Source organism: Spinacia oleracea, chromosome 3 (genome assembly GCF_020520425.1).
Source record: "Spinacia oleracea cultivar Varoflay chromosome 3, BTI_SOV_V1, whole genome shotgun sequence".
In the NCBI taxonomy this organism is placed as follows: Eukaryota; Viridiplantae; Streptophyta; class Magnoliopsida; order Caryophyllales; family Amaranthaceae; genus Spinacia; species Spinacia oleracea.
This window is the reverse complement of record NC_079489.1, coordinates 7,076,960-7,101,725: the sequence shown is the minus strand read 5'-3', so window position 1 is coordinate 7,101,725 and position 24,766 is coordinate 7,076,960. Positions and strand designations below refer to the sequence as shown.

Sequence of the window (24,766 nt, the reverse complement as noted above, 5' to 3'; positions counted from 1 at the left end):
CTCGATAAAACCCGAACCTAAAATTACACTTATCCCTCATATGACTCGACACTAGTGGAAAAAGGGTCATTTGCATCGCACTTTTAAGCACATTTGCATCGCACATTGTGCGTGGCAAAAGATCTCGATGGAAATGACTTACACAAAAGTGCGATGCAAATGACCCTTATTTGCGTCGCACATTAAGCAAATGTGCGTGGCAAATGACTTTTCAGGCACCATGTTGAAAAGTCATTTGCCACGCACATTAGCTTAAAGTGCGTGGCAAATGACTTTCAGGCGCCAAAAAAAAAGTCATTTGCCACGCACAATAGCTTAATGTGCGACGCAAATGACAATTTGAGCGCCAAAAAATTAAGTCATTTGCCTCGCACATTAAGCTAACGTGCGTGGCAAATGACTTTTTTTTTTTTTTTTAAATTGGTTTTTTAATATTTTATTGGAAATTCCGACATGATCGTCTTTGAAAGTAGACGCTTCCCAATACCGGGAATACATTTATAAATAATACCTGTCACAATAGTTTACAACGTAATTAACGTTCCCAATAAAAGGCAATTAAATTCGTCATAGATCAACCAACATGTTACAACAAACATAAAATTACTACAACAAAGGTATCTAGATAGAGATCGAGTTCATATTACAAATTAAGCTAAAAGTCGACATTGTTCATGAAGTAATCTGCCCAAAAATCTTTCACCTCATTAATCTCCTCCGGTGAATAAGGCAATGTTCTTGAAAAATCCTGAAAAAGTGTAAATAATTCAATTTATCAACGATCGGTCAATATAATAGTTTTGTGTACTTATTACACGTTTAATATGCATATTTACAACTTTCTAAGGCTCTTTACAATCTATTATTTCACATTTAAGGCTAATTGGGTCGTTCTAGGACATTTTTAGGCAAACATGACGTTTTCGAACCCAACTTTGAACTAAAGAACCTAAGGAATGTTTTCAAACTTATTACACGTTTAATATGCATATTTACAACTTTCTAAGGCTCTTTACAATCTATTATTTCACATTTAAGGCTAATTTGGTCGTTCTAAGTCATTTTTAGGCAAAAATGAAGTTTTCGAACCCAACTTTGAACTAAAGAACCTAAGGAATGTTTTTAAACTTATTACACGTTTAATATGCATATTTACAACTTTCTAAGGCTCTTTACAATCTATTATTTCACATTTAAGGCTAATTTGGTCGTTCTAAGTCATTTTTAGGCAAAAATGACTTTTTCGAACCAGACTTTGAACTAAAAAACCTAAGGAATGTTTTCAAACTTATTACACGTTTAATATGCATATTTACAACTTTCTAAGGCTCTTTACAATCTATTATTTCACATTTAAGGGTAATTGGGTCGTTCTAGGACATTTTTAGGCAAAAATGACGTTTTCGAACCCAACTTTGAACTAAAGAACCTAAGGAATGTTTTCACACGTTTAATATGCATATTTACAACTTTCTAAGGCTCTTTACAATCTATTATTTCACATTTAAGGGTAATTGGGTCGTTCTAGGACATTTTTAGGCAAAAATGACGTTTTCGAACCCAACATTGAACTAAAGAACCTAAGGAATGTTTTCAAACTTATTACACCTTTAATATGCATATTTACAACTTTCTAAGGCTCTTTACAATCTATTATTTCACATTTAAGGCTAATTTGGTCGTTCTAAGTCATTTTTAGGCAAAAATGGAGTTTTCGAACCCAACTTTGAACTAAAGAACCTAAGGAATGTTTTCAAACTTATTACACGTTTAATATGCATATTTACAACTTTCAAAGGCTCTTTACAATCTATTATTTCACATTTAAGGGTAATTGGGTCGTTCTAGGACATTTTTAGGCAAAAATGACGTTTTCGAACCCAACTTTGAACTAAAGAACCTAAGGAATGTTTTCAAACTTATTACATGTTTAAAATGCATATTTACAACTTTCTAAGGCTCTTTACAATCTATTATTTCACATTTAAGGCTAATTTGGTCGTTCTAAGTCATTTTTAGGCAAAAATGAATTTTTCGAACCCAACTTTGAACTAAAGAACCTAAGGAATGTTTTCAAACTTATTACACGTTTAATATGCATATTTACAACTTTCTAAGGCTCTTTACAATCTATTATTTCACATTTAAGGCTAATTGGGTCGTTCTATGACATTTTTAGGCAAAAATGACGTTTTCGAACCCAACTTTGAACTAAAGAACCTAAGGAATGTTTTCAAACTTATTACACGTTTAATATGCATATTTACAAATTTCTAAAGCTCTTTACAATCTATTATTTCACATTTAAGGGTAATTGGGTCGTTCTAGGACATTTTTAGGCAAAAATGACGTTTTCGAACCCAACTTTGAACTAAAGAACCTAAGGAATGTTTTCAAACTTATTACACGTTTAATATGCATATTTACAACTTTCTAAGGCTCTTTACAAACTATTATTTCACATTTAGGGGTAATTGGGTCGTTCTAGGACATTTTTAGGCAAAAATGACGTTTTCGAACCCAACTTTGAACTAAAGAACCTAAGGAATGTTTTCAAACTTATTACACGTTTAATATGCATATTTACAACTTTCTAAGGCTCTTTACAATCTATTATTTCACATTTAAGGGTAATTGGGTCGTTCTAGGACATTTTTAGGCAAAAATAACGTTTTCAAACCCAACTTTGAACTAAAGAACCTAAGGAATGTTTTCAAACTTATTACACCTTTAATATGCATATTTACAACTTTCTAAGGCTCTTTACAATCTATTATTTCACATTTAAGGCTAATTTGGTCGTTCTAAGTCATTTTTAGGCAAAAATGAAGTTTTCGAACCCAACTTTGAACTAAAGAACCTAAGGAATGTTTTCAAACTTATTACACGTTTAATATGCATATTTACAACTTTCTAAGGCTCTTTACAATCTATTATTTCACATTTAAGGGTAATTGGGTCGTTCTAGGACATTTTTAGGCAAAAATGACGTTTTCGAACCCAACTTTGAACTAAAGAACCAAAGGAATGTTTTCAAACTTATTACACGTTTAATATGCATATTTACAACTTTCTAAGGCTCTTTACAATCTATTATTTCACATTTAAGGCTAATTTGGTCGTTCTAAGTCATTTTTAGGCAAAAATGAAGTTTTCGAACCCAACTTTGAACTAAAGAACCTAAGGAATGTTTTCAAACTTATTACACGTTTAATATGCATATTTACAACTTTCTAAGGCTCTTTACAATCTATTATTTCACATTTAAGGCTAATTTGGTCGTTCTAAGTCATTTTTAGGCAAAAATTTAGGGATAGCTTACAGGTTTACAGCTATAATAGATGCATAATAATCGAATTAAACAGAAAAGAACAAAAGGATGAGACGATGAGTTCTTACCGGCTGTGGAAAACTGGAGCCCAGAACCAACAGTTCATTGCTAGGACACCATAGATATGCCAAAGGCCAGAATACTCATAGTACGTCTTTCGATTATCCGTCAAAGGCAGCTTGTAGTTGACAAGAATGAAGAAAGATATCCAACCATGAAATTGTATAGCAAGATTGAGTGCAGAAAAAGAAACCGAAACAGGTTCCTGGAGAAACAAGTCGAAAATATTTGAACTTGCTAATTGAAGGACAAATAAAGTTAATACTACTGCAAAATAATCTAACATATTGCAACAAACAGGAACACATAAGAACCTGAATTCCATAAACACGACGAAAAGGCCATCTTCCGTGATACTTGACAGGCTTCTCGCCGAGCTTTCTTCTTTCCTCCTCCCTTGCAAGCATACAATACTAGCGGCAATCACTGTGGCAATCCCATTGTTTCCATTTCAGATAGAGAGGTTCTTGGAGGTACCACCGACCATCAGAAATGTTACCATCAGCGGTGAATATGCAATGCTGAAAGCATTGTTGACTTCCAACACAACCCGTCTCCTGACAATTCTCCACACAACCCCTGGAGACATGAAGATATAAACAGTTGAAGATTTCTACCCAGTCAAGCATTATTGGAGATAATGACAAGCAACAGAATGGTTGAAAAGTGCAAATAAATTTCATCAAAGCAATGGAGTACACAGCATCAACACGACTAATAATAACGCCAAAACATTCACTGGAATCATTTCTAACACCAGCACTTTACTCCACTGAATTTGCTGATAAGTTACACTTTTAAGATATATGCTAAGCCTAGGAGAACAGTCCCTCAAGAACATATGGCAGAAAAAAAAGTCCATCAACGCAAAGAGACATAAATATATAAGCACAGGAAAATTCCACATTGCTACAAGTCCAGTAATCCACTCCTATTACCAATTAATTTGCTCTTTCAAATGGGATGTCACTTGGATCCTAACTCGTAAGTGTTAATACTGACCATCATTGTCTGTTAACTCAATTTTCTCAATCTCATTCTGAAATCTTTCTTCTTCCATTACTTTTTCAATACCTCTTCTGCTAAATGGAGACTGATTCTTAATCTAACAGCAATTATCTTTCAAAAACGCTTAGTTCTTTTTTCATTGCTTATCATCCTGGCATGGTTTCACCCACAAATTGAGGAATTCCAATTATCTACGCATATTGCTCTCTTCACTTAAAACAAATCAGCTACATTGTCACACACACACACACACCTCATTGACCACAAATACCTGAGATCTAGTGAGTCAAGCATGAGTATGGAGGTCGAACAACCAATCACCGAAAGACTCAGGGTACGATGACAGAACACCATCTGAAATCTATAAGAACTAGAATAGAATCAATCAATTAGTGAACTTGATGTAACCATCAAACCTTTAATTTCTATAATCCCGTCATTTTCCGAATTTCAATTATAATGTCCACAATTAATATTAAAATACACAATTAAAATTCAATAAACATCAAAACTATTCAATACCTAAGAGAGGAGAGACGACAATGAACGAGGGCGGCTGAGTGGGTGGCGGCGTGGGCGGCGGCGTGGGAGGCGACCCTAAAAACGGAGCAGTGAGGGGAAGCAGTGTAGCGCGCAGCAGTGAGGGGAAGTTGAATTGTTCGCGCGCAGCAGTGAGGGGAAGCAGTGAACGCCGGCGCGGCAACAATGGAAGGCAGCGAAGCAACGACGGCAGTGCCGCCGGTGAGAACAAAGCAGCTAGTGTTGGTGTTGGTGGTGGTTTCGTTGGGGAGGGCGCTAGTGTTGGTGTTAATTTGTCGAGCAATAACCTAAGTCAGATGAATATTCGTTTTGCAATTAAGGGTGAGCGCGAATTCGAAAAAAAAAAAAATTAGTCATTTGCATCGCAGATTTATAATTCTGCGTGGCAAATGACTCTAGGAGCACCCTAGAGTCATTTGCCACGCAGAATTATAAATCTGCGATACACTTAATTGAGTAATTTGCATCGCAGATTTATAATTCTGCGTGGCAAATGACTCTAGGGTGCTACTAGAGTCATTTGCCACGCAGAATTATAAATCTGCGATGCAAATGACTAATTTTTATGCTAAAATTTGTTATTTGCTTCGCATGTTCAGAATGGCGTGGCAAATGCGGGGATGCAAATAAGCCTTTTTCCACTAGTGCGACCTGTACCCGACCTATACCCAAAATGAAAAAAAATCGACATGACCCCACCAGAAACAAACCCGACTTAAACTCGCCAACTTGTTCCACATAAGTCAACACTGACCAACTTGTTAAGTCATTTTGTTAAGTCAACACTGACCAACTTGTTCCACATATATCCAGTTCACAATGTACTCACTCCAGGCAGGTAACAAATGATTGGAGCCTTTATACAATTTTATACTGAAAGGCCAAGTACTAAATTAGTTGCAACTTGTAAATGGCAACTCTTCTAGATATATTGGAGCTATTAGACAATTTTATATTGCACTGACACAGTTAACAAGACAACCTTGATTCGAAATTAAAATGACAAAAACAAGTTATAGATCGGATCACAGAAATGCACCAATCCAATTGATGTTTTAACGTCTGGTAAGCGCGCTGAAAGCCTTAATGGAGGTAGCTTGTACCGAAATAGACATGGTGGAACACGAGAATTGGACCACTCCTCTTTATCAGGAACCGTTCGACTTGTTAGCTGGTGAGTTTTCTTCACTTTTTATTTGTTCAATCCTTCCCTGATATAGAGTGCGTAGTACTAGTAAGATTAACAAGCTGATATATGAAAAGACGATAGATGGGAAGACTACTTGAACTACGGCATACCACTATATAAAGCAGCACTAAGAGGAGACTGGGAAGTCGCTACACAAATTCACTCCAGACATTCAGGATGTTTTGCTGCAAGGATCACAGAAAACGGTGACACTGCTCTACACATCGCTGCTATTGCAAGGCACACGGATTTCGTGTCAAAATTGGTGACCTTAATCGGGCAAACTGAATGTGAGCATCTTTTAGCTGTGAAAAACAGAATTGGTGATACAGCACTTTGTTTGGCGGCTGCCTCTGGTATTGTTGCAATTGCAAAGGTGATGGTTCACCAACACCCGGAGTTGCCACTAATCCGTGGAAATCAAGGCTTGACACCAGTCCATATGGCCGCTTTGTTAGGCCATCGAGATATGGTTATATACCTCTTACCACTCACTTCTGCATATCTTTCAGATGAAGAACGCATTGCACTTTTCATTAGTACAATTGATTCAGATTTATATGGTATGTCAGTATGAACAGTGTAGTATATCGTCTCAATCTTTGATTCTGATTTTTTTGGGTGCTTATTGTAAACTATAATATATGGTCTATCTCAGATATAGCCATTGATATGCTAGACGATCATCAAGAGTTGGCAATTGCTCGTGATGTATTAACCAAAGAGACACCACTACATGCTCTGGCTAAGAAGCGTCTAAAGTGTTGTAGAACCCGACTTGGCAAATTCTGCAATAAATGTCAGTCTCTTTTTCTGTTCTTTTTATTTGTAGTTGAGTTTATGTTGGATTCTTAGAAAACTATTCCTCTGTCCTTAAACAACGCGTCTTTCATGTAACCAGCCACACCATCAACTTGATGGTGTGACGCGCTTGCAACTACCTCGCATGCAACTATTATGGAGAAGTTGACCGGTGTTACCTAACTTTTTATGCTGGTGTTACTTATGCATTGTATTCGTTGTTACTTTTCTGGTTTTATGCAGTTTAATTTCTTCAATTTCATGTTAAAGGTTCCTTGTATAGTCTAGAGTTATTTGACTTTCTATGCTAGACTTTTATATATATATATATATATATATATATATATATATATATTGCATTTTCATGTTAGAGGTTCAATTCTTTGTATAGACTGGCTGACTTGTATTACCTGACTTTCTATGCTGGTGTTACTTATATATTGTATTCGCTGTTATTTTTCTTGTTTTGCAGTTTATTCAATTTTATGTTAGAGGTTCCTTATATAGACTTGTGTTACTCGACTTTCTATGTTGGTGTTACTTATACGTGGTATTAGCCGTTATGTTTCTTATTTTATTGCAGTTTTTCAATTTCACGTTAGAGGTTTATTGTATAGGCTAGTGTTACTTTATTTTATATGTTGGTGTTACTTTTAGTTTCCATTAACCAATGCGTTGGGCTTTAAACGCGATGAGTTTATTTATCGAGTTGATGGCCGGTGTGGCTAGTCACATATAAGATTGAGGGTCCTTAAAAGACTGTCCCAAGTGTTCTTAATTAATTGTTCCTACTCACATTATCTAGAATTGGGTATACTCATTCATTTATGATATACTATGTATGTGATAATCTGTTAGGAACAAAGGTAGTAGTTGGTGGTCTGGTTTGATGGGGTAGTGAATTGATGTGATTTAATTGGTTTGAATTTTTATATCTAGTTAACATAATCCGTGGCAACGAGGAAATTGCTCTTCAACTATTGGAACGCATATGGGGCCTAGTTTTGCAACAAAAGCACAATAACGTAAGAAGACTGATAGAAAATCCATGGGATGTACTATTTAAAGCAGTGGAAGTGGGAAATGTCGAGTTCGTGACAACACTACTTTGTTTTTATCCTGATCTAATATGGAAAAGGAATGACAAACATCTAAGCATATTTCATATTGCGGTTAAACATCGACAAGAGAAGATATTCAAGTTGATATATGATATAGGGGCCATTAAGGATTTTCTGGCAACATATGAGGAATTTGAGACTGGCAATAACATGCTTCACTTGGCTGCCATGTTACATTCTTCAGCTGAACAAAATAATTCTGCATCTGTGGCAGGTCTTCAAATGCAGAAAGAAATGTTGTGGTTTAAGGTGAGTTTCTAAGGCACGTTTAGTTCTCACCTTATTATTTCTTATGTCTGATCTAAACTTATTTTTTCTGATCTGATTTGAACTTATTTTTTTAATCTAATCTGATTTTTTAAAATTAATATTGAAAAACTTTCAATTATTAATTAGTAATATGTTAAAATGATTAAAATCATAATCAATATTACTCGTAAAATATATTTCATTCAAAATTATAATATTATTATTGTAAATCATACATTGTTGATTTGACTTTATTTGCTCATGATTAACATTGAATCTTTATCTAAATATTTTATTACAAAGTATTATAAATTGTACACTGAAAAAATTGAATGTATTAATATGAAATATTGGATATTGTATTAACATGAAAATTTGTGTTAATATTAATGTTCTGGACATGATTTGGACATATAGTTCCGATCTAAAAAAATCAATTCAGATCTGGACATGATTTACATTTCGATTCTGATCTGGATTTGATTTGAACATATGGTTCTAATCTGGAAAATTCCATTCAGATCTGGAGAAATAGGTTTTGATCTTGAAATATCGATTCCGATTTGAACATGATCTATATAGATCCATTTTGATTTGGACATATTGATTCTGATCTATACAGATCCGTTCTGATTTGGACATATCAAATTTCAGGGTTGACTTTACTTAATTACTTTGTGTATTTCAAGTGAAATCTCGTGAAAAATGAGAAATTAAATGGCACGTTTGATACATATTGTAAATACAACCTCAAAATTTTAAGTCGACGTTCATAATTCGAATAAAGGTACAATATTACAACATAATTTTTTTATATATAAAACAGGTAATTATAACATTTTTTAAAAGGCGGATTCAATTAACGCAAAAACACGATTTTATAAGGTAGTTGTTTTTGACTAATTTTGCTTTCTTTGAACTGATCAGGCGGTTAAAGATCTTGCTCCCCATCTTGCGGAAGATGTAAACCGCGAAGGGAGAACACCACGCACTCTATTTACCAAAGAGCACAAGGAATTGAGGAAAGAAGGAGAAAAGTGGATGAAAAAGACGGCTAGTTCTTGCAGTGTTGTTGCAACTTTGATTGCAGTTGTAGTTTTTGGTGCTGCATTAAAAGTGCCTGGTACCAACAACGAAGCATCTCCTAACCCTTTAAGCCACGGTGGTTGGAATTGGGCGTTTGCAATATCTGATTCTCTATCCTTGATAACATCCACTTCTTCAATACTCGTGTTCTTGTCAATTTCAACTTCACGGCATGCCGAAGAAGATTTCCTCCGATCTTTGCCGCTCAAGCTCAACATAGGCCTTACATTGCTTTTCATCTCCATAACGACTATGATGATTTCCTTCACTGCGACCTTTCACATCATTTTTAAGCATGGCTTGTTGTGGATTGGCATTGCTGTTTTAGCATGTATACCAATCATCATGTTTGTGGTACAAGAATTCCCCCTTTTACTAGAGGTTCATCGTTTAACTATCGGAAATGCTTTCATGTTTAAGCCTCGGCATCGTTTAACTACAGGAAATGCTTTCATTTTCAAGCCTCGACATCGGCTCTTCACTGAGCATCATCAGCTAGGGCCAGATAATTGTTAAAAGATTTGGGTACGTAGTAATTGTTGTGATTCTTTCTTTCTTTCTAACTTAACTAGTATTGTTCATTGATTCTTTACGGAGAAAGGTCTGTTGAAATTCAATTTTACCCACTTGCAGCGGCGGGATTTCTCGTCGTTAATAGTACAATTTCTTGTAGTGTAATCGTTGATTAACGACGGGATTTCATGTCGCGAACCCGTCATAAAAGGGGGCCGTCGTTAATAGAAATCCCGTCGTAAATCCGTCGTAAACCCGTCGTAAAAGACATTTGCGACGGTTATTCCCGTCATTGTTTGGTTATTTGCCCCGTTGCAAAAGGCTTTTGCGACGGGATTTTTAACCCATCGTAATTAGGTTGTCTTTAAAGATACAAATTCTTGTAGTGTTATTATTATTATTATTATTATTATTTATTTTATTATTATTATTATAGGATATAATGTTATAAGGGCAAATTCGTCTTTCCGCGTAAAAAATGAGGGCGATTTTAGCGTATGTGGACGTCGAATAGCGATACATAAAGACAAGTGTATCTCTTAAATAAATACAAAAGGAGTATCACGCTCCAATTGCCATGCTAAAGGCACAATTTTTTTAAAAAAAACTAAGCTCTGATACATCATTATCAAATGGGTCAAAGTCGCGCCGCGCCTAGTAAAGAAGAGCAGAGTTATCTATTTTAGCTCCTCAAGCTCAAAAGAGGCGTATTTGCCAAAATCTCACCTTTTGCTTAATTAATTCCCGGAGTATTAAGCGTATTTGCCATAGTCTTTGAGATCAAATCTTTCATGTTGTTGGACAGACTCATATGGCGGAGCAGCATACATAGCAACACCATTACAAGGCCGGTCTTGTACACACCAGATTTCTGCCCACCTAACTGGTTTCTGTTAGAATGTGAGCTTATACCAGCTAGGCTAGTTTTGGCTTTATTGTTATTGCATTATGATTGGCTAGTGTGTATTCTGTAGCTCTCTGATTGGTTGTGCCAGCAGAGCCATAGATTAGTGCAATACTCCCTCCGTTCCTAAATAAGTGTCCAGTTCCCATAAATAGCGTTCCCTTATAAGTGTCCAGTTTCCATTTTTGGACATACACTTTTCCCACTTTTCTATACACTTTTCCCACTTTTCTATAAATTATTATTACTTTTTCTTACACATTCTACACAATCCCCACAGCCATATCAATAGCCAAGGAAGCGAGAGAATGTGCCACTTTGTTGCACTGTCGAGGGATGTAATTGAATTCCAAGATCCAATTCTGTTGTAGCAGTTGCCCCACCTCCCTTAAAACTGGAGCTAATTCATGATGAGAAAAGTCCTCGATTTTGTTCAGCATGTTCTTCAAAGCTAGAGCATCCGTCTCCACTTGTACCTTATCAAACCGATAGTCCTTAGCCAGAATAAGGCCATCTCTTATGGCGTAGAGCTCCGCAGCTAGGGGTGAATTAACAGTATATTTGCTGCAATAACCCACGAACCACGAACCAGTGGGTCTTCGAATCACACCTCCACCGCCAGCAAGATTACCCGGCTTCCAAGCACCATTCGTGTTCAACTTGACGAATCCTTCGGGAGGAGGTTTCCAGGCAGAGAGAGATATGGGCTCTACAACAATATTTTTTCCTTTGTCGTTGTCCTGCAGAACATGATTAGTGATAGACCAATCCAAAAAGAAAGAGTTATACACAGAAAAGGGGTGTCTCATTTGAAAATTAAAAACTGCGTTATTTCTGGATTTCCAGATATGCCAAATCGCAACAGAGAAAATAACCTTCCAATCCATAGAACTTGACATATTAAATTGAAACCAAATTTTCCAATCATTTGCATAAAATAGTTGAAAATTAAAGTCCTTTGATGTCCAAAGTCTTTGGAAAATATAATTCCAAAGAATGCTTGACTCAAAACAATCCCTGAAAAGATGAAGATGAGATTCTTGAATTAAGCCACATCGAGAACACATAGGAGAAATATTAGGAGCGAAGATATGTAATTTGCCTGCAACTGGGAGAATTTGATGAGCACAATTCCAAAGGAGCATTTTGTATTTAAAGGGAACTCTAATATTCCAGATCTGTTTCCAATTTGATACACATGAGTTGGGAGTGATAGTAACAGAATGAAGAGAATGATAACCTGATTTTATCGAAAAGGTACCAGACTTAGTTAAACTCCATCTAATGTAATCTTCATTGTCAGTAGATTGAGAAAGAGGGGACGACAAAATTAAAGGGATGAAATGCTTAGGAAGCAAGTGGATAATATCATCTAAAAACCATCTTCCCTTTTTAATAATGTGGGAAACAGACCAATGGGATTTAGCTTGAGGAACGTCCCTTTGGTATCATCATTGGGTGGGGGAAGTCAACCGTATCAAATTGAGTGGTTATATTGTTGGAAATATTCCCCCCTAAGTCTGCTATCATATCTTAACGTGTGATATTCTCTCTTTATTTCGTGCCTCCAGTATCGAAAATCTTGAACCCGTCGCACAATAAAGAATTTTAGTATAGATATGTAGATGGTATAAAGAGAAAACATCCAGTGAAGTCCCACAATAACGAATTGTTTACCGTTTACCGGTTGTGATTTCTAAATATTTGCAAAATTATAGGTGAACTTTTTTTTTTGTAATAAAGTTGTGACAACCCACGCCGTGACAATTAACAACTACCATCAATCCAACTCCCAATCCCTATTACTTTTTGTTTCCAAAAAAAAGCAATTGTACATTTTAAAGCCCTAACCTCTCTTCACACTTCTCATCTGCCGCCAACTCGCACCTATTCTTCATCTCCTTTCTCCTCCAATTAAAACCACCATCTTCGAGTTTTGCAACCACCTCTTGTCGGCGGCACCGCCCCCGATATACTCTCCTTCTCTGCCGCTGCTATTCCAGGCGTTGACGACACTGTATGATATGGGAGCTCGTCAAGCTCACCAACAATGACCAATAGTTCAGAATTAGAGAAGAGAAGGAGACTTGAGAAAGAAGAAAGGAATAGAGAAGAGATATTAGGAGAGAGAAGGAGATTATTCTGTATTTGATTGATTGTCCAAATACACTGTAATTGTTTGTTATATAGCTGACTCAGTAGTTAGGACAGCAACAAACTCACAAATAGAATCTCCTAAAATTAAGGGAGTTGTTCTAACAACTTTTCCCGCCAAAAGTAAACAAATGCAAAAATAACAAACATGGCTTCCCAAATGGTAAGTCCACATACAGCTTAATTATATTAGCCCATATCATAACCTCCCCCCAAAAAAGAGACTTGTCCTCAAGTCTGAACAATAAAATGAGGAAAACGAGCTTCAAAATCAACTGCTACTTCCCATGTAGCTTCATAATCCTCAAACCCAATCCAACTGACCAAGTACTGCACCTGTGGAGCATTCTGAAACTTAACCACCCTCTTTTGAAGTATAGAAGCTGGTTGAACTAAGTCAATTTCAGAGGCAGTTCCTTGAAACCAAGGAGGTATATGAGCAGCAATTGGTAAAGTGCCATGGAAGGATTTCAATTGAGAAACATGAAAGGTGTCATGTATTTTAGTATCACTGGGAAGCTTTAGCTTATAAGCAACTGACCCAATCTTAGCTAGAACCTGAAAAGGGCCATAGAACTGAAGAGCTAGCTTCTGATTGGACCTTTTGTGCAAAGATTGCTGTCTATAGGCCTGCAACTTTAACCAAACCCAGTCACCAACTGCAAACTCCCTTTCAGATCTGTGTCTATCAGCTTGCACTTTCATTCTTTCTTGAGCAGTGGTCAAGTGATACTTAAGAGTCTGAATCATTGTTTCCCTTCTCAACAAACTTCTATCAATTTCTGCATTATTGGACTCATTAGGTAAATAAGGGAGGTGGATTGGGGGCGGTTGGTTGTACACTACTTCATAAGGAGTGAGTTGGGTGGCAGTGTGAAAATGTGTGTTGTACCACCATTCAGCAAGGGGTAGCCACATATGCCAACTGTTGGGGTGTTCACCTGTCATGCATCGAAGGTAAGCTTCCAAACACCTATTAACCACTTCTGTCTGGCCATCTGTTTGAGGGTGATAAGCAGATGAAAGTAAGAAATCAGTGCCCTGCAGGGAGAACAAGCCTTGCCAGAAATTACTAAGGAAAACTGAATCCCTATCACTCACAATGGACCTTGGCCACCCATGGTGTTTAAACACATTATCCAGGTAACATTGAGCCACTTGGACAGCAGTATAGGGATGAGACAAAGCCATGAAATGTGCATATTTGCTCAATCTATCAACCACTACAAATATGACATCCTTGCCACCAGATTTGGGTAGACCAGATATGAAATCCATAGACACATCTACCCAAACTTCTTCTGGGATTGGAAGAGGTTGTAACAAACCTGGATAGGCTGAAGTATCATGTTTAGCAGCTTGACAAGTCACACAATTCCTCACAAAAGTTCTGACTTCTTTAGACAACCCATTCCAAGTGAACAAAGCTTTAATTCTCTTCAATGTCAATTCTCTACCACTGTGGCCACCTTCAGGTGATGCATGTTGCCAAGTGATGATTTTGTGTCTCAGTTCCTGATCTGGTCCCACTACCATCCTATTGTTCTTCCTAAGAATGCCATGCTGTAATTGATAACCCACTACCAGCTGTTGTTGCTCCAAAGAATCCACAATTGATTTCAGTGTAGCATCCAACTGATAACTAGCAGTGATTAGTGTAGCTAAGTTAGAGTCAACTACTGACATGGCCATACATAACACTTCTGAACCTTGTACCCTAGATAGAGCATCAGCTGCCAGATTCTCTTTTCCACTCTTGTACTGGATTTCATAATCAAATCCCATAAGTTTGGATAACCAAAATTGCTGAAATGGGGTTGATATTTTCTGTTGCAAAAGCCATTTCAAGCTCTTTTGATCTGTCTTAATAAGGAAATGATTTCCCATGAGATACTGCTCCCACTTTTGTACAGCAAACACAATGGCTAAAAGTTCTTTTTCATAAACTGAAAGTTTTTGCCACTTGGGGCCCAAAGCTCTACTGATAAATGCCAAAGGGTGTCCATCTTGCATCAATACTGCTCCAATACCTGTTTTGGATGCATCTGTTTCAACAATAAATTGCTTGTCAAAATTAGGAACTGCTAACACTGGTGCTGTCACTAATGCTAGCTTAAGTGTCTCAAAAGCATTCTGAGCTTGATCATTCCACAGGAAACTATTCTTTTTGAGTTGTTCAGTGAGAGGCTTGTTGATGACAGCATATCCTTTAACAAACTTCCTGTAATAGCCAGCTAAACCAAGAAATCCCCTGAGTTCCTTAACTGTAGAAGGTACTGGCCAACTGTTTACTGCAGCAATCTTCTGTGGATCTGTGTGAACTCCATTTTCAGAGATAAAATGGCCCAAATACTCCACTTTCTTAGTGGCAAAAATGCACTTACTCAACTTAGCATACATCTGATTAGCCTTCATGATGTCAAAAACCATAGTGAGGTGCACCCAATGGTCCTCTAATGATTTGCTGTATACCAGTATATCATCAAAAAACACCAAAACACATTTCCTAAGTAAAGGTTTAAAGACTTGGTTCATCCAATTCTGAAAGGAAGCAGGAGCATTGGTCAACCCAAATGGCATGACCAAGAATTCATAGTGCCCTGTGTGTGTTTTAAAAGCTGTTTTGTAGACATCATCCTCTTTGACCCTCATCTGATGATATCCTGCCCTCAAATCAAGCTTGCTGAACACTGTTGCCCCTGACAGTTCATCAATTAGTTCATCAATTATAGGAATTGGGAACTTGTTCTTGATTGTTTTGCTGTTTAGCTCCCTGTAATCTACACACAATCTCCAGGTACCATCTTTTTTCCCCACCAACACCACTGGTGATGCAAATGGACTAGAACTAGGTTGGATAATCCCCCTATCCAGCATTTCCTGAACAAGCTGTTCAATGACATCCCTTTGTTTTAAAGGGTACCTGTAAGGTCTAATGTTCACAGGGGTTGTACCAGGAGTCAATGGTATAGAGTGATCAAACACTCCCCTTACAGGTGGCAAGTCATTGGGTTCTTCAAACACCATACTGTAAGTTAACTTGAGTTCATTCAATTCCTCATACTCCTGTTTTTCCTGTTGAATTTCTGTGACCAAACATGTCTGATCTACCACCTGCATTAAGCATAACTGTGCAGCTGTAGAGAAGAGTTTGGCAGAAGGCTCACCCTCAACCACTTTCAATTTCTTAGTGGGTAATCCCTTAAGCATAATTTGCTTACCATCTAAACAGAATTCCATTCTCAGCTTGTTGAAATCCCAACTGATAGGACCAAGTAAGCTCAGCCATTGTATTCCAAGAACCATATCACAGCTCCCAAGAGGAATCAACAACACATCTGTTACAAAAGTCACCCCCTGCATTGTCCAAGTAAACCCATGGCAACTGTGTTGGCAAGCAAGGTGATTCCCATCAGCCACTTTAATGGCTTGAGCTGGAATTTTGTCTAGTTTACATCCCAGCTTTTTGGCAAATTCTAGATCCACAAAATTGTGTGTACTCCCAGAATCTACCAAGATTTGTAGTGGTTTCCCTTTCACCAATCCCCTTACTCTCATAGTACTGAACCCTTGACTACCTGCCAAAGCACTCACAGAGATTTGGGGTTCACTCATTTCCTTTTCAATCAACTCCTGATCTTCTGAATCACTAAGCTCCTCAATCTGATCACCTGGAATTTCAACAGTGAACAGCTGGGGTTCCCTAAATTGGCATTTGTGGTTCCTATCATAGGGTGAGTCACAGTAGTAACACAACCCCTTTGCAATTTTTTCTTGCCTTACATCAGCAGGTATATATCTGAAATTTCTTGTTCTTTGTTGAGGGTATTTTGTGAGGGTTAGGCTTGTGTTTGGCTTGGTTACAGGGGTTGGTAACAGTGGTGGTTTATGGTTTGGTAGTAGTGGAACAGCTTGTAAAGGTTTTGGGTTGTATATTGGTGTTTTCTGGGTTTTGTGGGTGAATGCTTCAAGGTTTTCTTCCTGTAATCTAGCTAGATCAATGGCTTCAGCAATGGTATTGGGTTTGAAAGCTTTAACAAAAGGCTTCACAGCAGGTTTTAATCCCCCAATAAAACTCTCTAGCATATATGAATCAGGAAGTATATGATTATTCATCAACATGATAGATCTCAGATTCTCAAACTCATCAATATACTCCTCTATTGTACTGAGTTGCTGCAGTTTATTGAAGGTTTCAACCACATTTAAGGCAGAATTGTCCCTAAATCTAGCATACAAATCAGCAACAAAATCATTCCATTCTACCATCATGTGTTTCCTAACAGACAGATAGTTCATTACCCATCCCTCAGCTTTTTCAACCATATTCAGTGAAGCTAAGTCCACCCTTTGATCCTCCGCAATTTTGCACAAATCAAAATATTTGCAGCACTTTTTAACCCAAATTCTAGGATTACTACCATCAAATTTAGGAAATGATAGCTTAGGATTCATACCTAATGTTCTGCTGTGAGGATTTCTATCATTGTGACTGCCTGTAGAGTGAGAATCAGATGAATCCTTGAATGACTGCATCACCTTCAAAAGTTCATCAAATTTCTGATCCATCCTTTTGTTTTGATCTTCAAGCTTTTCATTCTGCTCTTCAATCCTTTTCTCCAGGTTTTTCAGTTGTTCTTCCATGGCTCTCCTTCGAGTTGCAGCAGGAGCCAGAATGTAATATTGAAGAAGGTGGAATTGAAGCAAAACGACAGAGATAGCAGCAGTCGGCTCTGATACCAATGATATGGGAGCTCGTCAAGCTCACCAACAATGGCCAATAGTTCAGAATTAGAGAAGAGAAGGAGACTTGAGAAAGAAGAAAGGAATAGAGAAGAGATATTAGGAGAGAGAAGGAGATTATTCTGTATTTGATTGATTGTCCAAATACACTGTAATTGTTTGTTATATAGCTGACTCAGTAGTTAGGACAGCAACAAACTCACAAATAGAATCTCCTAAAATTAAGGGAGTTGTTCTAACAACTTTTCCCGCCAAAAGTAAACAAATGCAAAAATAACAAACATGGCTTCCCAAATGGTAAGTCCACATACAGCTTAATTATATTAGCCCATATCACTGTATGGCTTCTTTTTTCCAATTTTCTATTTTCTTTTGTATTTGTATAGATTAAAAGAGTATTTTAAATACATTTTGTTTTGGTGTTGTTTTATGCAAATCATATTATTCTTTTTTCAATTTGTTTTAATTTGAATTATGTTTTGGGGGTTAATTTGTTGTTTCTACTTTCTAAAGAGGGAGCAGAGTAAAATAGAGCAATAATTTAAGGGAAAAGATTAATTTGTTTAAATTGATTTTTTATACTCCGGTAGTTCATGAGTTTGATTGAATAAGAATGTGGGTAATTTTTGTTTTCTTTCTAAATTTGAATTCTGGAGCTTTAGGAAATGTGGTCTTCATGAGACGATAGTCTATTAGGTTAGGTGATTAACAAGGCCTCAATACCACTGAACCTCTGATGCCTCAAGAAGGTCTTTTTGGTGCAAAAGAGGGGTTAATCCCGATGCCCGAAGAAGTTTGATGATTAACAAGGCCTCAATACCAGATGCATTTGCGTGCAGGATCTAATTGTCATTAGTTTTATCTTGTTTTATGAGATTTCAAGACTGTTATTTGATGTTTCTAAGTTCCTGCAAATTTAATTTGTTCTAGGTAACTTGCTCTTCTAGTCATGGATTTTCTGGATGATCCCTTTGCTGATCCTGTGGTTACCAAAGGTAATTTGATAACCCATGCTTTTTCAACAAATGGATATGTTATGCCCTTACTTTTGTTCTTGCAATGAAATGTGGAAATCAAGCGATTGAGCAATGGTATATTTTGATCCTGACAGCTCCACCTACTGGTAGGTTTCAGCCTAAGGCTAAACCACGACCTAAGAAAGGACCATTGGCAGCCGTTCGACCTGTCATTACCAAAGCTACAAAGGAGCCGCCTTCAACATCAGTTCCACATGATTCAGTCTTGGATAAGTCTGTTCAGTTAAATGATCTTGTAGAAGTTTTATCAGATGCTCCTCAGAATTCATCCTTAACAGATTATGAAAGTTCAGGAAAAACATCAGTTGAAGCAACAGATTTGACAGGTTCAGCTGTTATCGAGCATTCCGAAATTGCTGGTTTATCCACCACAGAAGCTGGTTGTCATGATGGTAAATTGATTTAAGATTCCCCTTATTGCTGCTCTGTAATATGTTTGAAGCTATTATAGGATTATAGCTACTCCAAAGCACTCTTAATATCTACTGCATTGGTTTTTATTTTTTATTTTGAGATATACTGGGCTGCTGGTACTCACTGAGAACATATCTCCTGAACTTTAGAGACGTCGACTCAGGATGCGTCCAGTATTCAGAATGAAGAGGAACTATCTGATTTCCTCAACGTTTCTTTTGCTAGTGCTTCACTGCTCAGGCCATGTAATGTACAAACTTCTCCTGATGAGTCTATAGACAAGACATTCCAAGATACTGACTTTCAGATAGATGTTGAGCAGCTGGTAAGAAAAGATTAAATCGCAGTGCTTGTTTTTCGTTCCCCTTTCCTTCAAGTTGTCTTGGATATGTTTGATGTTTTATCTTATGTATTTTTTCTGTTATGCTAAATAAAACAGGAAGCAGGGGATTTTTCTTGCCTCGACTCTATAGATATAACGACTGAGGGCGCTTCTGCTTTTGGTATTGCCAAATGAAAACTTTGTGTTTTTAAATTGTTATTTTCTTCATGTGTTTTACTTATGCTTATCCTTGGTGGATTATTGTTTTAGAAAAAAGAGCTGTTAAATTCCAGCCCAAGCCTAAGGCACAAATTGATAGACGGAAGAAAGATCTAGTGAAGGATTCTTCTCATCTACCTCTGAAGCTTCCTTCTGAAAATCAGTATACGGCGAGGGATGGCTCAATTCATGCTGAAGAACTTGAAACCGATTCTGATGTGTTGCGTATGAGGCCTGATGGCAATTTTTCTTTAGATTCTTCCGCGTATCAACCTGATGCTGTAGTCTTTGAAGATACAGATTCATTGATGCCTGAAAATTTACCGCAACAGGCAGTAAGACTGTTCCGAGGAATTATATTTGTACAGTATTGATTGTGATCCACTGATCCATATATAATATCTGATTCTTAAAGTATTGACATTTTGTTGATTTGATGTCTCAGAGTAGGGAAGACCACGGTGAAACGAATTCAAATGACGCATTAGGCTCTTTTGCCAAATCAGTAGATGAAGGATTTTTGTCAGGATTTGAAGGAAATGAAAATGGATATGAGCTGCTAAATGGAATCAATGGTGGGTTTAATGACAATAACAGCTCTTACGACAGAGCACCTGATGAATCAGCTCCAAATAGAGATGAAAACAATGATGGCGACCATTTAGCAGTAGAGACTTCGCAAAAGAAAAGACCACGAAAGTCTAAGAAAGTTGCAGCTGAAAATAAAAAACCAGCTAGAAAGAGGAAGAAGGCAGCACAGGAACTTGATGAACCTATTGAAAAACCTCCAAAGAAGTTCCCTCGTGCAACTCGACGAAAAAGATGCGGTAATTTTTCTACGGTTGATTTCTATTAATCACAATGTATATTCCTGCATGCCTTTCTTTAACTTTGTAATATTCTGATGAGATCTATGTATACAATTTTCTTTCTTGCGTAGTGGACAAGGCTTTGCTTGAAGTGCCAGATGATGAGCTGGACCTTCAAAGGGTGCCGATTAGGGATTTGATCATACTTGCAGAGTATAAAGAGCGCCGAGACGTATGTGGTGTTTCTCCTTCAGTCGGTTTGGATGTTTGTTTCCGTCTATATTATTTGATTTACTTTTTCACATTTTCTGTTTTGAACTTTTGATCCTTTATTGCAGAGGAAAGAAGCAGCAGCAGTTATGCTACCACCGACTAGTGAGAGGTAACAGAATAATAGGGTTTTCTTGACTTGGACATAGTTTTAAGCTATAGGCTGCAGCTGTAGCGATATGTGTCTCAATTGTTTCTTCTTAAATTTACTCTGATACTTGAGCAGTTGAGCTTGCAGTTGATCAATTTATGCAGTAGTTGAACCATGTGTGTTCAAACTTTACAAAGGAATTGATTTTTGATCTTTCTGAGCTTCCATTAGCTATAGCTGCTGCAATCTTTCACATCCACATCAAACTATCAGTTGCTAAAGATTAGAATCTCATTAGCTCTATTTGCATCAGTGCTTACGTTGACAGTCTGCTTATTCCCAAAGGTGTTGGAAATGGTTGAAAAATCTCACGGTTTAGTTGATACTCTAGAAAACTTTTTAGGGATGTATCCAACATTCCAAAAAGAGGTATTTTTTTGGTTCTATCAGCTTCTACTATATTCTATTTTTGGCAATCACTTCTTTACCGTCTTACCCTTTCCCCATAATAATTACACCTTTTCATCATCTCTCCTACTTTACCCACTATTACCCCATTAATTTATTACTCTCTTTTCTACCTTTCTCTTACACCCACCCACCACTTCACGAAACAAGAGTCCACAGAAAATGAAAACAACAAAAAAAACGGAGGGAGTACTATTTTAGGGTTCGTTGCGTTTTAAATATTATTGTGGTTGTGAATGTGGGGTTGGACAAACCAATAATCGAAGTTGTATTTGTTTTTTTGTTTCTTTTCAGACATTCATTCCCCGCTTTTTTTGTTTTATTCTGACAATTAATCATCTGCAGGATTGATGACTTGCCACCAGAGGACCCTCCTTATTATGATCATAACGAGGCATATGGGTATGATCAAGATGGAGAGACTTTTGATAATCCTTCAACCTTTGAGGTTCAAAAAGATACAGGCTACTTTAATTATCAGTCATTCATGACAAAAGAACCCAGAATCAGATGGACAAAGCAGGACACTGTATTGCTTTACAAGGTATTAAATAAAACCATTTTGCGTGTGTAACATGTTCCTTCTTTTTAATATTTTTAATGTTTAACTATTTATTGAAATTAGAAGATAGAGTTGTAAACAAAGAAAAATACAACACACTAAACATAGTTATACTCAGCAGCTTTTCTATATTCATTTTGGTCTTGTTAACTAAGCTACTAAAGTACTAATGTCATGGAACTATTTCTTCTCCCCCACCCCACAGATAAAAGAAAAGGGTGTAAACCTGCACCTCTAAGAGATTAAATAGCTACCTTATGAATTTTATTTTTGAATTCCGATAGCCCATGCGTTCTTAATATGTTTGTGTGTTCTCCTTTTATTGCATACATAACAACTCTGTATCTATGTATGCTGTGTAGGCTCTCAGCCAATTTGGGCGTAACTATTCAATGATACAACAACTTTTCCCTGGGCGCACTCGAGATCAAATCAAATTGAAATGTGACAATGAACGCCGCATAAACCCTATAAGATTTGAAGATGCTTGGACTAGCAGAACACAAGGTATTTTGTCTGTGTTTCTACGTTCTACTTTAATTGTGTACCATGGTTTGACAGTGTTTATCTTTCTTGGTTATATTTAATTTCCAATCTGAAGTGTGTATCTTCTTAAGACTATATTTGTTAAGATTGAAGCCATACACCATCCTTTATGTCGGAGATTGGAGAATATAGAACATTTGGAAGCATCTCTTAACCTTAGGAAGTTAGAATCCTCTTTTCGGACATTTCAGGTCTGTCATGCTGATTGCTGTGTATGTGATGATTAGGATTTAGGATGATGGAAAGATACTTGTTTTGCCTGTTTGGCTACGGTGATGCCTGCAATCAGGAATAAGTTAGGTTTGGTTCATGTGTGGTAAAAGTTAACTGCTAATTTCATAAAAGTTGAAGCTGATTTACTATGTGAAAATACTATTGTTATGATAAGACAAAAAAGATGTTATAGATGTTAAAAAATGTCAAATTTGGCCCCATCCACCACTAAAGCTCAACTAGGAATATTTTGCGGGATAGAGAGGAGTGTTACCCTAGCAAATATGCTGGTGTCCCATGGAGATGAAACAGTGTTGTCCGGTTTCAGAGGCCATTTTGTGTGCAGATCTTTCATGTTTTAAGCTCGTAATTAAGAGCCTGGAAGAACAAGCTGCAGAAGATGCAAAAATGGATAAGGATGATTCAGTTTGCATAACAGGCGAGGAAGAAGGGCCAGAGGAAGTTCTCAACACTCATGTATGATTCAGTCTACCGTGTTTCAGTTTACTATTTTTACACTTGAGTTCTTACTCTTTTTGGTGTTGGTGGAATTGCAGGACGATGTTGCAAATTCCAAGCAGAAAGAAGAAGGCCGAGTTGTTAATCAAGAGCCAGATAAGCACCAAGTTGAAAGCCCTCCTAAGTCTTATTACAGTGAAGAAGAGGAAATAGACTGGAGTTCATATAAAAGTGAATTATAGCATTTAAACAGATGCACATTTTCAAAAATAAAATTAAAATTTATTTATTACGACGATGATGATTAGTAGTTTAAGGTAGGGTATTTATTAGCGGGTACCCGAAATGACAAGTACCTGCACTTGCGAGTTGCGGGTATTTAAAATATTGCCTTGTTGACCAGACCCGGAAAACCGGGTACCCGTCTTAACAGGTACCCGATTGTAACGGGTCAGGTAACAGGGTACCTGGTTTCTTTAACTTGTTATTTTTAATTTCAAATTCAGCTACTTTAACATTATCATTATCTAATTCGCCACCATCATGTCTTGACATTTTGTACATTTGACAAAGAAAAATAAGTGTAAACAGGAATAGGACTTCACAATTTCACAATACGGACCATATAACCAGTAATGTATGCCCTCTGTTTTGAATTTCAATAAGAGAAGAATCAAACAACAAGAACAGTTAACACATGCATACACAATGAGGAAATTAACCAAACAGACAATCATAAAAGGGCCAAAGGCCAAAGAAGTGAACTTACTAAAGGCAATGACATGTAGATAAGGAGTAGAGTTCAAAGGTTTGAAGGTTTATAATGACGTAGGTGCAAGAACATCCATGGGGTTTTCTTCACACAATTATCATTGTGCAAGTTGGATAGGACAGTCTCCCTTGTTCAAGTCTCCCTTTTCAACTTCTTTCTCTTTGTTTTTTGTTTTAATATTTGGATAATAACTTGTATTCTCTTATTCGAGAATCATTCGTCACATTACTAAAGCATACTTCCTCCGTTCATAAATACTCGCAACGTTTGTCACTTTCACGCATGTCAGATGCCAATGTACAATTTAGATCGTCAATATCTTAAATTCTCTTCAAGCAAAAATTATAAAAATTTGATATTTTGAAAATACGTATTGAGACGAATCTAATTAGATCGCACATGACTATGCTTTTATTTGACATATAAATCACCAACAATAGTCAAATGGAATATGTGAATAGTGTAACAGTAAAAATACCAAACGTTGCGAGTATTTATGAACAGGGGAAGTATTACACTATCAAATCATAAAATTGCAACAATATATGTGTCCAATTTAATTAATACTTCAAGATCGATTCAAAGGATATGATGATAATGTATTATCTTATCTATATACCTTTGCAACTTCCTAATATATATTTGAAAAAAACAAATAAGTTGTCTCGGTAAAAATTCAAAGTGAAATTAAAAATAGAAAATGAATTTTGATGACGTCCATGTTCATCTTCAAACGTATTCCTAAATTTCCTATATAATTCTTCGATATCGAGCAAGCGTAACGACTAACAACAAGTCAACAAATAAGAAGTTTGTCTCGACACCAAAAAATTAAGGTTTGGCTGAAATCAATTTAATTCTTAACCTAAAAATAGCATCCATCAA

General features: G+C 36.8%; 2 protein-coding genes and 1 pseudogene across 3 annotated transcripts; 2 read left to right on the top strand and 1 right to left on the bottom strand.

Moving 5' to 3' along the window:
- Positions 1–463: 463 nt before the first annotated feature.
- Positions 464–4,058, bottom strand: LOC110780815 (uncharacterized; annotated as a pseudogene).
- A 1,847-nt stretch (positions 4,059–5,905) lies between these two features.
- On the top strand, positions 5,906–10,310 carry LOC110796576 (uncharacterized). Its single transcript, XM_022001638.2, has 5 exons — positions 5,906–6,113; positions 6,203–6,691; positions 6,787–6,927; positions 7,869–8,299; positions 9,227–10,310. Exons 1-5 carry the CDS (start codon positions 6,026–6,028, stop codon positions 9,899–9,901), a joined length of 1,824 nt encoding a protein of 607 aa, XP_021857330.1. The 5' UTR covers positions 5,906–6,025; the 3' UTR covers positions 9,902–10,310.
- A 2,316-nt stretch (positions 10,311–12,626) lies between these two features.
- LOC110796950 (uncharacterized) lies at positions 12,627–23,635 on the top strand. Of its 2 annotated transcripts, none has more exons than XM_056838509.1 (13): positions 12,627–12,819; positions 18,630–18,694; positions 18,811–19,128; positions 19,300–19,475; positions 19,590–19,653; positions 19,743–20,023; positions 20,137–20,518; positions 20,632–20,732; positions 20,839–20,882; positions 21,675–21,873; positions 22,254–22,398; positions 22,997–23,127; positions 23,208–23,635. In XM_056838509.1, the coding sequence occupies exons 2-13, from the start codon at positions 18,649–18,651 to the stop codon at positions 23,349–23,351; spliced, it is 2,031 nt and encodes a 676-aa protein (XP_056694487.1). In that variant the 5' UTR covers positions 12,627–12,819; positions 18,630–18,648; the 3' UTR covers positions 23,352–23,635. The 2 variants fall into 2 exon arrangements, with proteins under 2 accessions (XP_056694487.1, XP_021857744.1); XM_022002052.2 differs by having other exon boundaries at positions 12,628–12,819; positions 19,743–20,026; positions 23,208–23,404.
- Positions 23,636–24,766: the final 1,131 nt, after the last annotated feature.

Excerpts from the sequence above, each read along its gene's own strand:
- LOC110796576 (XM_022001638.2), top strand. The coding sequence starts at position 6,026 with ATGGAGGTAGCTTGTACCGAAATAGACATGGTGGAACACGAGAATTGG. Across the intron at positions 6,114-6,202 it reads ACCGTTCGACTTGTTAGCTG|ACGATAGATGGGAAGACTAC; the intron begins GTGAGTTTTCTT and ends ATATATGAAAAG. Across the intron at positions 6,692-6,786 it reads AATTGATTCAGATTTATATG|ATATAGCCATTGATATGCTA; the intron begins GTATGTCAGTAT and ends GGTCTATCTCAG.
- LOC110796950 (XM_022002052.2), top strand. The coding sequence starts at position 18,649 with ATGGATTTTCTGGATGATCCCTTTGCTGATCCTGTGGTTACCAAAG. Across the intron at positions 18,695-18,810 it reads TGATCCTGTGGTTACCAAAG|CTCCACCTACTGGTAGGTTT; the intron begins GTAATTTGATAA and ends TGATCCTGACAG. Across the intron at positions 20,519-20,631 it reads AACTCGACGAAAAAGATGCG|TGGACAAGGCTTTGCTTGAA; the intron begins GTAATTTTTCTA and ends TTTCTTGCGTAG.